Genomic DNA, 13,772 nt, shown 5'->3' with positions numbered 1-13,772 from the left:
GCAGATGATCCCCATTGCAATCTTTCTATTACTTCTTTTTCAGTAAAATGGAGACTTTAATGGGTCATAATGCAAACTGTGCTTAAAACCAGCTTATCACTCACGCTGAATATTAAACTGAGAGACCTGTAGCATAAAGATAAATTATCTGAGTATTTATTAATAAGAATATTTATTATTATTTATAAAGTTTAGAAGTCTAGTCCAGTGAATTACTTCATGTTTATTTTTAGAACAGAAAAACTGCCACAGGGTAGACTCTACTGGAGAGAAAATTAAATAAGATTACTGGCAAATTATCTTCTCAAGAACCCAAATTTTAATCAAAGAAATTATAGTGGGAGGGATTGCTGGATAATTTTGTGGAATACAAAAGACAGAGAAAATATTATAAAGCTCTAAAGACAGAAATAATTCATGAATTGGTCCATGAAAATTTGAATGTATAATTAGAGCAGGCTTCAAAGTAAGGAAAGTTCTTAGGGATAAAAAGGAGCATTACATAATGATAAAGGAGTTGATTCTCCAAGAAGACATAACAGTCATTAATGTGTAAGCATCTAACAACAGAGCATTAAAATTTTGTGAAGCAAAAGCTGATAGAATAGCAAGAAAAAGTAGATGAATCCACTATTATAGCTGGACACTTCAACATCTCTCTATGAGAAATGGACAGATCCACCAGGCAAAAAAAAAAAAAAAATCAGTGAGGACACAGCTGAACTCAACAACATCATTCAACTGGATATAACCAACATCTATAGAATACTTCATTCAACAGCAGCAGAATACACATTCTCAAGTCCACATGGAACATTCACCAAGATAAACCACATTCTAGGTCATAAATCACACTTTAACAAATTTGAAGAATAGAAATTATACAATGTCTGCTCTTAGACCACAATGAAATTGAACTTTAAACAGAAAGACAACTGGAAAATAAAGCATGTGGAGATGGAGATTTTACAACATAGTTTTAATTAACACATGATTCAAAGAAAAAAATCTTGAGAAATTAAAAAAATTTTTGAACTAAATAAAAATGAAAACACAAATTAGCAAAATCTGTGGTATATAGCTATATGTAAGCAGTGCTTACAGGGAAATTTGTGGCATTTATAAATATAGCATTATCTGTATATTTTAGATAAGATCTAAAATTGATAATCATCAAAGCTTTCACCTTAGCAAATGAGAAAAAGAAGAACGAATTAAGCCACTGAAAGTAGAAAACAGTAATAAAAATTAGGTCAGAAATCAATGACATTGAAAGCAGGAAGTCAATATAAAAAAAAGACAAAACCAAAAGCTGGTTCTCTGAAAAGATCAATCAAATCAATATAAGCCTCCAGCCAGATTAAGAAGAGAGAGAACACAAATTACTAATATCAGAAATGAAAGAGGGATATCACTATAGACCCTATAGACATTAAAAATATAATAAAGGAATGCTATGAATAACTCTATGCCCACAAATCTGATAACCAAAATGAAATGGACCAATGCCTTGAGATAAAAAAAATCTGCCAAAACTCACACAAGAAGAAATAAACAATCTGAATAGGCCTATATCTATTAATGAAATTGAATCAGCAATTAATAACTTTCCAAAACAGCACCGTGCCAAGATGAGTTCACTGGTGAATTCTGCCAAACATTTAAGGAAGAAATTATGTCAGTTCACCACAATCTCATAAATAGAAACAGAGGAAATGCTTCCTAATTCATTCTGTGAGGCCAGCATTACCCTGATATAAAACCAAACACAGTACCAGAAAACTACAGACTGGTATCTCTCATGAACATAGATGCAAAAATCCTCAACAAAATCTTGCAAATCAAATCCAAAAAAGTTGAAAAGAAGTCTACAACATGATCAAATGGGATTTATCCTAGGCATGTAAGAATGGTTCAACACTTGAAAATTAATGTGTTGTATCACATCAACAAGCTAAAAAAGCAATACCACGTGATCATATCAATAGATGCAGAAAAAGGACTTGACAAAATCCAGCACTCACTCATGAACTAGAAACAGAAGTGAACTTACTCAACTTGATTAAAAATATCTACAAAAAATTCTACAACTGATGTCATAGTTAATGGTGAGAAAGTAGCAGTTTTCCCATCAGACCAGGAACAAGACAAGAGTATCTCCTCTTACCACTCATTTTCACTACTGCGGTGGAAGTCCTACTAATGCAATTGGAAAAAAAGAGGAAGTAAAAGGTATACTCATTGGGAAGAAAGAAATAAAACTATCTTTGTTCGTAGGTGACATGATCATCTATGTAGAAAATCCAAAAGTACTGACAAAACAACTCCTGGAGCTAAAAAGCAACTATAGCAAGGCTGCAGGATGTAAGGCTAATCTATAAATGTCAGTCATTTTCTTATATACTAGCAATGAACAAATGACATTTGAAATTTAAAACACGGGGCGGACCCTCAGCTCTTTGGGCAACTAATATTTGATAAAGCAGGAAAAAACATCCGGTGGGAAAAAGACAGTCTCTTCAATAAATGGTGCTGGGAAAATTGGACAGCTACGTGCAAAAGAATGAAACTTGACCACTATCTCACACCATACACAAAAATAAACTCCAAATGGATGAAAGACCTCGATGTGAGACAGGAATCCATCAAAATTCTAGAGGAGAACATAGGCAGCAACCTCTACGACATCAGCCTAAGCAACCTTTTTCATGACACATCCCCAAAGGCAAAAGAAACAAAAGATAAAATGAATTTATGGGACTTCATCAAGATTAAAAGTTTCTGCACATCCAAGGAAACAGTCAGAAAAACTAAGAGGCAGCCCACGGAATGGGAGAATATATTTGCAAATGACACTACAGATAAAGGACTGGTATCCAAGATCTACAAAGAACTTCTCAAACTCAATACACGAGAAACAAATAAACAAATCAAAAAATGGGCAGAAGATATGAACAGACACTTTTCCAATGAAGACATACAAATGGCTAACAGACACATGAAAAAATGTTCAAAATCATTAGCCATCAAGGAAATTCAAATCAAAACCACACTGAGATACCACCTTACGCCAGTTAGAATGGCAAAAATAGACAAGGCAAGAAACAACAATTGTTGGAGAGGATGTGGAGAAAGGGGATCCCTCCTACATTGTTGGTGGGAATGCAAGTTGGTACAGCCACTCTGGAAAACCGTGTGGAGGTCCCTTAAAAAGTTAAAAATTGAGCTACCCTATGATCCAGCCATTGCACTACTGGGTGTTTACCCCAAAGATACAGACGTAGTGAAGAGAAGGGCCATATGCACCCCAATGTTCATAGCAGCAATGTCCACAATAGCTAAATCGTGGAAGGAGCCGAGATGCCCTTCAACAGATGACTGGATTAAGAAGTTGTGGTCCATATATACAATGGAATATTACTCAGCCATCAGAAAGAATGAGTTCTCAACATTTGCTACAACATGGACGGCACTGGAGGAGATAATGCTTAGTGAAATAAGTCAAGCAGAGAAAGACAACTATCATATGATTTCTCTCATCTATGGAACATAAGAACTAGAATGATCAGTAGGGGAAGAAAGGGATAAAGAAAGGGGGGTAATCAGAAGGGGGAATGAAACATGAGAGACTATGGACTATGAGAAACAAACTGAGCACGGGGCGCCTGGGCAGCGCAGTCGTTAAGTGTCTGCCTTCAGCTCAGGGCGTGATCCCGGTGTTATGGGATCGAGCCCCACATCAGGCTCCTCCGCTATGAGCCTGCTTCTTCCTCTCCCACTCCCCCTGCTTGTGTTCCCTCTCTCGCTGGCTGTCTCTCTCTCTGTCAAATAAATAAATAAAATCTTTAAAAAAAAAATAAAAAATAAAACACTATCATTTACGTTAGCAGCCCAAAAATGAAGTACTTAAGTATAAGTATAACCAGGGGCACCTGGGTGACTCAGTCACCTTCGTCAGCCTTCGGCTCAGGTCATGATCCCAGGGTCCTGGGATCCCCGCATCGGGCTCCCTGCTCAGCGATAATCCTACTTCTCCCTCTCCCACTCCCTCTGCTGGTGTTCCCTCTCTTACTGTGTCTCTCTCTGTCAAATAAATAAATAAAATCTTGAAAAAAGAAAAGCATAAGTACAACCAAATATGCACTAGACCTATAGGAGGAAAATCACAAAACTCTAATCAATGAACAAAATAACTAAATAAATGGAGCAATATTCCATGCTCATGGATGGGAATATTCAATGTTGTCAAGACGAGTTCTTCCCAATATGATCTACAGATTCAATGCAGTCCCAATTAAAACCACAGAAAATTTTTTCATGGTCATTGACAAACAATTTAAAGTTTATATGTAGATGCAAAAGACCCAGAATATTCACACAATATTGAAGTTGAAGGACTGACCTACCTGACTTCAAGACTTACTATAAATCTATGGTAATCAAAACAGTGTGGTATTGGTGAAAGAACAGACAAATAAGTCAATGTAACAGAATAGAAAGCCCTAGAAATAAACCCACATAAATATAGTCAATTGATCTTTGACAAAGTAGCAAAGGGAATACAATGGAGCAAAAACTATCTCTTCAATAGATAGTCCTGAAACAACTGGACATCCACATTCAACAAAGTGAATCTAAACATAGACCTTACACTCTTCATAAACATTAACTCAAAATTAATCACAGACCTAAATATAAGACACAAAATTATAAAAGTCCTAAAAGATAAAATAGGAGCAAATCTAGATGACCTTGAGTTTAGTTAATGATTCTTTAGACACAATATCAAAGTCATGATTCATGAAAGAAAGAACTGAGAAACTGGATTTCATTAAAAGTAAAATTTTCTGCTATGCAAAAGACAGTCAAGAGAATAAAAAGACACAGAATGGAAGGAAGTATTTGCAAAAGACATATCTAATAAAGAGCTGTTATAATATATATATATAAATATATATATAAAATATATAAGATATAAAATATATAAGAACTGTTAAAACACAATAATAAGAAAACAACCAGATTAAAAAATGGGTGAAAGACCTTAACAGGCTTCTCACCAAAGATACATGGGTGGCAAATAAGTACATGAAAATATGCTCTACATTATATGTCATCAGAAAAATGCAAATTAAAACAATGAGATATTACTATACACCTATTAGAATGACCAAAATCCAGAACACAGGCAATACCAAATGATAGGAGAGATGCAGAGCAACAAGAATTTTCATTCATAGCCCACACAAAAACCTGCTCATGGATCATTATAGCAGCTTTCTTCATAATTGTCGAAACATAGATGCAACCAAAATACATTTCAGCAGGTGAATGGATAAACTGTGCTACATTCAGAACTAAAAGGAAATGAGGTATCAAGCCATGAAAAGACATGGAGGAAACTTAAATGCGTATTACCAAGTGAAACTGTATGGCATTCTGGAAAAGGCAAAACTATGGAGAGAGTAAATAATTCAATGATTGTCAGGGATTCGGGGGCAAAGAAGGATTAATAAATGGAACACAGAGGATTTTTAGGGCAGTGAAACTACTCTGTATGATACCGTAACCATGGATACATTTTATTGTATATTTATTCAAACCCATAGAATGTACAATACCAAGAGCAAACCCTAATGCAAACTATGGATTTGGGGTGATTGTGAAGTGGGCATAATTGAAGTACATTCAACAATTGTAACAAAAAATGTACAACTCTAATGGAGGATGTTAATAATAGGGGAGGATATGCCAGGGCAAGAAGTATATGGAAAATCTCTGTACCTCCCTCTTGATTTTGCTGTAAACCTAGAACTGCTCTTAAAATAATAAAATATTTAAGTGAATTGGAATGTTCATTATTTCTCTTTTGGAAGCCATAGCAGGGAGAATATGCTACCAAATCAGTTTCATTTTTAGTCTCTGACACCTGCTATATTCAACTTTTGAAAGAAATACTTTATGCATAAAATATTTCATTTCTGTCCAGTTTCCTCTGTGGTCTACTTATGATGGTGTCTCTCTAAATCTAAAAGGTATTTCCCATCATCCCCAGCTTCTGACAGAGGGGTCAATTCTCTAGTTTTCCAGGCATTGCTTAAACTATTCACTTAGCACATCTATAATTCATTATATAAATGCTCATTGGTAGAGTGTTTCTTGCCTCTACTACACTATAAACTCCACTAGGACTGCAGCCCGGTCTGTCCAATTTTATAGCTTTTTCAACTAGCACCTAGCATAATGCCTAACATATGGCAGGTGCTTGATAAATACTTGGTTATTAATACATGAACAAAACAATTTAGATGAACCTAGAGGACATTATGCATAAAATAAATCAGACAGAGAAAGACAAATACCACATGGTATCATTTACACATCGAATAAATACAATCAAATTCATAGTAAGAGTAGAAAAATGGTCCCCAGGGGCTGGGAAATAGGGGAAGTAGGGAGAGACTGGTAAAATGGTACAAACTTTTAAGATGAATGGGTCTGAGGATATAATATATAACATGGTGACTAGTTGAAAACATTGTATTATTGACTGAAATTTGCTGAGAGTAAAACTTAAATATTCTTGCCAAAAAGAAAAAAGATAAATAAGTGAGGGGATGGATGTGTTAATTAACTTCATAGGGGAATCCTTTCACCATATATATCAAATCATCATGTTGTACACTTTAAATATCTCAGAATTTTATTCATCAATTATACCTCAATATGTCTAGAATAAAAATGAGGCTAATAATGTAGTATAATTACAAATCCATCAATATTACTTAGACTAGTGTCTTCTAAATAATGTTTCACTGTATTATAATATTTCCCCAACCATATTCCATCAAATTTTGTTCACTACAAATGCTGTCACAGTGAAAAGCACCCAAAGAATAAGAGCTTGACATCATCAGTTATGATGATTTAGAACAAATTTACTGAATATCGAGTATATATTTCTAGCACCAAGCTAATCACAGTACATACACAGGAAAGCCAATGAGAAATGATCTTTTCTTTCTTACTATGAAGTCACGACCTGCATTTATAGAACTGGTTGGGTCATTATGACTTCATCTCCTTGAAAGGTATTAAGGCAATTCCTGACTACTTCCTGGTTCATTCCAAGCCTTAGTAAAGGAATGCAATGGGCTGTTCAACTAATTGCTTTTTGGCTAATTCATTTTCTTAGGTTAAGAGAGGTCATCTCTTCCCACTCCTAAACACTCACTTCCTGAGTGTTTTCCCTTCCCCTCCCATTCCCTTCCCTTCCCTTCCTTTCCTGCCTCTTCTCTCTTCTGTCTCATACAAAGCTCCTAATTTGGAGGAGAGGTAAAGAAACTGGTTCTTGGTTCCTGACTATGTCTTCTCATAGCTGTCCTAAAAGGTGAAGTTAGTATCATCCATCCATTTATATCACACACTTCTAATCACCCCTCATCTTGCAATCTCCTTTAGGATTCACTTTTACCCTCCTAGATGTTTTATCATTTGGCTCACATTTTTTTCTTACAACTCTCTATTGTTTTCCTTTGAAATTTAAACAGAATTTCCTACTAAGAGAAATGTAGTATAATTGAGAGAAATGTAGCATAGATTCTGGAGTCACACCACTTGGGTTTGAATCCTCCCACTACCACTTCCTAACTATGATTAAGGCAATTTAACATCTCTGGGCCTTAGTTTCCTTATTGGTAAATTGAAAATATAAGGATTATAAGGATTAAAGGAACTAAAACACCCATAAAACAGTTAGTTACTGGTACATAGAAAGTACTCTAAAATGCTATTATCATTTTTTAAATTATATTTATTTATTTGAGAGACAGAGAGCAAGCACACACAGGGGGAGCGGCAGAGAGAGAGGGAGATGCAGACTCCCTGCAGAGCAGGGAGCCAGACGTGGGGCTTGTTCCCAGGACTCTGAGATCATGACCTGAGCCGAAGGCAGACGCTTAACTGACTGAGCCACCCAGGGGCCCTGCTATTATCATTATTTTCCTTGGTAACAGTATCTATATTTTGACCACTGACTTTCAACCTCTGGACATATTGGCATCCACACATAGTTCTACCTTGAACTACCCATAGTTTAGATTTCACACCTTTTTCTCTCCAACTGTTAAAGTCCTTCTACTCATCTTTCTTAGTCATGAAAATTCCCAGAAACTTCTATTATCTTGTCTTAAATCACTGATTTTATCCCAATTCATTCAAACACCAGCAATTAAACTTCCCAACCCTTAATTTTAATGATTTCCTAATATAATTCTTCAAGTCTTAGTCAATCAAATCTTAATCTTTTCACTCCTCTTTGGACATACACACTTAAAAGCTCTCCTCAATGCCCAGAGATCAATAATCTTACTTGTCCTTTAGTAACCAAATGAGTTCATATTTTCCATGAAGTCTTCTCCTGTCATTATAGAATATGCACATCACTTCCTATAACCAACTTCCTCCTGCCTAAACACACTAACTCAACACACTAACCACACAAATCTTAACTACTTTACAGATTTGCTTCTCTGGGCATTTAGTGAGAATCTCTATTTCATATGCAAAAAGATCTTACATGCATATGTTACCTCCTCAACTCTATCATAAGCTCCTTGACAGAAGCGACACCAATTAAACTGACAATATGCTAGGCATTTATTTCAAAACTTTGCATGTATGAACTCATTTAATTTTTATAACAACCTGAGGAGTAGCTATTGTTATCCTCATTTTAGATCTAAGGCAGAGAGAAGTGAAGTTAAGGGAAGAATATCTTTGCCACAGATCTAAATATAAGAGGTATAAAATAACTGTTGAATGGGGGTGCCTGGGTGGCTCAGTCAGTTAAGCAGCTGCCTTTGGCTCCTCAGGTCATGATCCCATGGTCCTGGGATTGAGCCCCACATCAGGCTCCTTGCTCAGCGGGGAGCCTGCTTTTCCCTTTCCTGCTGCTCCCCCTGCTTGTGATAGCTCTCTCCTTCTCTCTCTGTGTGTCAAATAAAATCTTTAAAAAAATTTTTTAAATAAAAAAACCTGCTGAATGAAATTACTCATATATTTTTGTAATCTTGCTTTAGTTTCATGAATGACTTATAAACATCTATCTTGAATTCCTTTTTGTAAATATTGCCAAATAAAGGTACTTCATTTTTACTACTCAAGACTAAAACAGGATCATGCCAACAGTAGTGGTCCAACAAATGCTTTCTAAGAGTAAATTTGAGAAGACATTGTATGTGGTTCTGGACAGTATTGTAATACTATAAAATCATTTGTATTTTAGTTAGGGTGCTCTTGATTCTATATGCACAGCTTGAAGTAACTTCTGAAAATTAAGTAGCATTCATCATATATCTACTCATTCACACCATCTCTGATTTATAAGTATTGCAATGAAAGAGTGTCTAACCTATGGTGACTAACAACTAGTTACTAACTAGCTATGTGCTCTTTCGAAACTCAAATTTATGTCTTTGGGACTTATCTACAAAGAGATGGAGCTGGGCTAGAAAAAACTGGCCTTCAGGCAGGGCATTCTATGGGGGTCATTCACTTATTCACTTATAACATTACACTGCTCTAAGGAGAGTATAAGAATAAAGGAAATCTTATTAATGTCAAAAAGAGTGTTCAAAAAACCAGAACTAAAATCACATGGAAATAGTAACTCCAGTTATGTGCTGGAGAATCTGCTCTTCCACACAACGAATTCCTACTTTTAACTATGACTAAATAATGTCAATAGGAAAGTTAGGGCCACTCTCAGTTGTGTCCCATTTTTTTCATGTAGCCTCTTTTCACACAGTGCTTCAATTAATTTAAAATGCAATTAAACATCTTGAAGCTGAATACATATGTTCAGTATCAGTTAAATATATTCATCCTTTGTGGAAAAAAATCATATTTAATAAATAAAAAGCAAATATTCTTTAAGAAGAATTAATTTAAGTAGAATTATTACAAATACTACTAATAAATGGTTGGGAATCATTTTTACCAAAAAAGTATAATAGTTGTAAAGAATCACTTGTTAGGCATCTACAAGAATAGTGAATTTTAAATGTTTTTATTCTTTTAGTGCATATTAAATATGCACATTAAACTCCTTTGAAAGTTCCCTTAAAGTAAAAATTCCCCATTCCTTCCTTTCCTACTTATAAATAGAAGGCTCCTGAAATTAAAAAACAAACAAACAAACAAACAAATCCCTCACAAACAGGAAGCAAAAAAGCAGGTAATCAGATCTTTAGTTCCTTGTCTAGGTGTGATCTCCGCACTCCAGAGGGAACCCTAAACTCATTTCAGCTCAGTTCAAGTGCAAAATACATTATGTAAGTCAATTCAAAATCATTAGATAAATATGTAATTTAGATTTTAAAAATATGAAGGTCTTATAGCAAAATACTCCTTCAGAAGTTGTTATTGTGATGCCCAAATTTTTCATTTGCTTTAAACTGTTTAATCCTATCCCCTTATAAAAATATACCAAACAAAAGGAGAATTTTAAAAATTTGTTTAGAATCACCATTATATAAGTATTACATAAATATGAATGTAGAGAAAAGACAAAATTATGCAGAAAATTTGTAACTGCATCACATATATATGCACACATGTGACTTTTACCATTTTTCTTTCGATCAAAAATTTAAATTTAGTACATATTACATATAATATATAATAGAAATATAAAAATACAATTACAGCCAAGCTGTTTCTTTAAAGCTAAATAGGTAATGAACAATAGCAGCATTGTCCCCAAGATTAGTATAACTTGATCTAATATTGAAACTGCTAGTCAAAGAGTATGCAATTATAATATCCAAACACATTCGATTTTGAGTATTATAAATAAAAACATATTGTTAAAACATAGTCATATATTTTAAGTTATAAGGAAATATCACCATTCCTTAGAAGCAAGGGATAATTAAAATCTAAAAAGTAATAGATGGTCTCTGTTTACAATTAAACCAAAAATAAAGAATCAGGAGAAAGGAGCCTACCTTCCATTGCCCTTTTAAAGAAGACCTTACAGCTCCCACAGGTGAGGACACCATAATGACAGCCTGAAGCTTCATCCCCACAGATTAAACAAATCTTCTGAGGTAATGACTCGAAGCTGTACTGTGGGCTCTGGCTGGCATCTGAATCCGGCCTTGAAAAGCAAAACAAAGTATTCCATTTATTTCTAGGTGAGCTAATACTAAAGTTTTCTTAACAGAACTGACAAAGTGAAAGGGGATTTAAAAATAGAACTGAATGTATACACACCCTTAAAAGACATGCAAATTAAACTTGGTGTACTGTTACTGGATTCCTCACATTTGCAAATTATTAGTCATTCATCCGCAGCATCCACATAAAAGAATAATATATAATTTTATGCTCAGGAAAGCAAAGGTCCATTGGTTTTGTTAAAAAAAAAATCTTTCTACAAAACTCCTTATATAGAATAAAAAATTCCTTTCCTGTAGCCTGGGTAACTATAAACATGGTTTTGTTTTAAGGGTTCACTTGTACTTAGCAATGCTTTTGTTTTGAGTTTTTAACACAGCCCCTAATGTTTACTTACACCAGTATATGTGTTTGCCATTTTAAAGAATTGTACACTATATTGACACTGTTTTGCGCATTCACAGCAATAAGATTCTAACGTGAACATTCTTTAAAATTCCACTAATTCAGTATGTAAATCAAAATGTTTTTGAAAACCTGTATGAAAAAAGTTGTAGCGAATCCGAAACGATAACAGAATACAGTGCACGGTAGTGATTGATGAACATATACATAACTTTAGCCTTGAGATTCGTATGAAAATTGAGCCATTAAATGTCCCAACACGTGAAGTTATGCTTTCAGTTCTGGAAAGCTACCATACATCAAAGTACCACCCCTCCCAAAGGATCCGTGCCTTAAAGTCTCTTCTCCAAGAAGGATATCCCCAGTAAATGTCCTTCTAAGAAAATAACCATTTTATAAAGCCCGAACTCGCTGCGCTTTTTCAGTTCCACTGGGCTACCGCGCTCCTAGAGTGACGCTGCACATTTTAAATCAGGGCTAGCTTTGTCTCTCGAAATCTCGCAGATTTGGAAAGTTTAGAAAATACTTTTGAGGAGGCACGCTCCCAAAACGGCATTATTATGCTCCCCCTTTGTGTCCCTAAAACAGTAAGGAGAGAAGGGAAGAAAAAGGAACCTAAACTCCCCTTGTGCCCAGCCCCGACCACCCATTCTTTGAGGCCGCTCTGGTGAACGGGACCCTGAGGGCCAGGAGATGGCGGCGACAAAGTGGCTGGACCGCTATTCGCGAGACTCAAAGGGCTCCCCGCGCCCCGCTCTGGGCCCTCACCTCAGGTAGTTCAGATAAGGCTGGTAGACCTGCGGCAAGCCCTCTTTGAGTACGGCGGCCTGGTAGCCGAGCTGCGGGAGTCCGTTGAGGCTGAGCTGAGGGTAGAGCGCAGGGGCCGCTCCCGGAGCGATAGCCGTAGCCGAGGTGGAGGCACCATCCCGGGGCAGCAGGCAGGCGCCTGCGCCTGGCGCCTTGCAGGGCGGCGGAGCAAACTGGCCCTGCTGGGGCGGCGCGCCCTCGGCTTTGTACAAGATGCACTCTAGGGTCGACCCCGACGAGGACACCGCGGAGACAGAGGCACTGGCGGGTGCGGCGGCCGCCACTGCCGCTTCCCCGGGTCTGGATGATGGAGCTCGCGGAGGTAGCGGCTGCAGAGCCAGTGGCAAATCCGGGAAAACAGAGGGATTAGGACCCGCCACCAGGTACTGACGCGGGGAGCGCGCAGCTGCCTCCGTGCCTTCCTCTTCCTCCTTGATCTTCAGGGCAGGCGGCTGGAAGTCGCCATAAAGCGGGAACCCAGCGTCCTTGGGCTCGGCGTCGGGCGGGTATGCGCAGTCGGAGAAGTCGCCGGCAGCTACCTGGGTGGACGAAGCCGAGGGCGAACCCCGCGGCGGGGCAAAGGCGCTGACAGCCGCCGCCCCGCCGTCATAGTTCTCCCCTTCCAGGAGTTGGCGGGTGCGGGCGGCCAGGAAGGCCGAGTTGAGGGGTAGAATGGGCACGTGGATAAAATCCATCATCGTGGTGGCCATCGGGGAGCACCCGGGCGCCTCTGGCGCGTCCTGCTCCACCAGGGAGACCTTAGGCGCCAAGAAGCGGGAATCTTCCTTGGGGACCAGGGTGACGCCTCCTGCTGCCACCCCAGGAACGGTGGCCGCAGCTCCTCCTGCGGCCGCCGTGCCTCCCAGAGGCCGGGATTTGCCTTTCAGAAGCGAACCTACGGAGCCCTCAGACTCGAAACCATCCTCCTCCTCTACGTCCACCAAAGCGGGCTGCGGTGCTGGTTTCACTGCGGCCCCCCGCCAAGGATGGTTCCCAGAGGTCAGGGGCAACAGCTGCCGGGACGGTGACAGGCCCCTGGGCAGCACTTTTTGGGCAGTTGCCGTCCTGAAGCTGTCGCCAGCCTTGCTCTCTGGCCGGCTCATGAGCGGTGACAACACCCCCTGGGTGGCGGGGGCAACCCTGGGGTCTTCGGGAAGTTCGGAACCAAACAGGTACCAAGGGCTGGTGGACTCACAGGCAGGAGGGCTAGCGTGGCTCTGCCCCGGGCCTGAGGGCTCCAGTAGTGTGTCCAAGACACTGTCCAGCAGCCCTCTGTCCTTTTCTGGGGGTCTAGAGCTGCCAGCTCCTGCACCGCTTGGGGCTTCAACTCTGGGATACCCGCCCTCCACGTCCGACAGCTGCTGCTGGTCCTGCGTGCT

The 13,772-nt window shown here is 38.5% G+C and overlaps 1 protein-coding gene across 6 annotated transcripts in view; it reads right to left on the bottom strand.

The window, feature by feature from the left end:
* PGR (progesterone receptor) overlaps nucleotides 1–13,772 on the bottom strand; it is a 112,302-nt gene that overhangs the window by 96,057 nt on the left and 2,473 nt on the right. Inside the window, exons 2-3 of one of the 6 annotated variants that reach the window (XM_040630971.1) lie at nucleotides 12,355–13,288; nucleotides 11,010–11,161 (exon numbers count right to left, since the gene is read on the bottom strand). In XM_040630971.1, coding sequence (XP_040486905.1) covers nucleotides 11,010–11,161; nucleotides 12,355–13,288 — 1,086 coding nt within the window. Of the gene's footprint in view, nucleotides 1–11,009; nucleotides 11,162–12,354; nucleotides 13,771–13,772 lie in introns of those variants that run through there. The other 5 variants (XM_040630968.1, XM_040630969.1, XM_040630972.1 and 2 more) reach the window with 5 other exon arrangements.

This window comes from Ursus maritimus, unplaced genomic scaffold (assembly GCF_017311325.1).
Source record: "Ursus maritimus isolate PB19 unplaced genomic scaffold, ASM1731132v1 scaffold_16, whole genome shotgun sequence".
NCBI lineage: Eukaryota > Metazoa > Chordata > Mammalia > Carnivora > Ursidae > Ursus > Ursus maritimus.
This window is presented reverse-complemented; position numbering and strand designations above follow the sequence as displayed.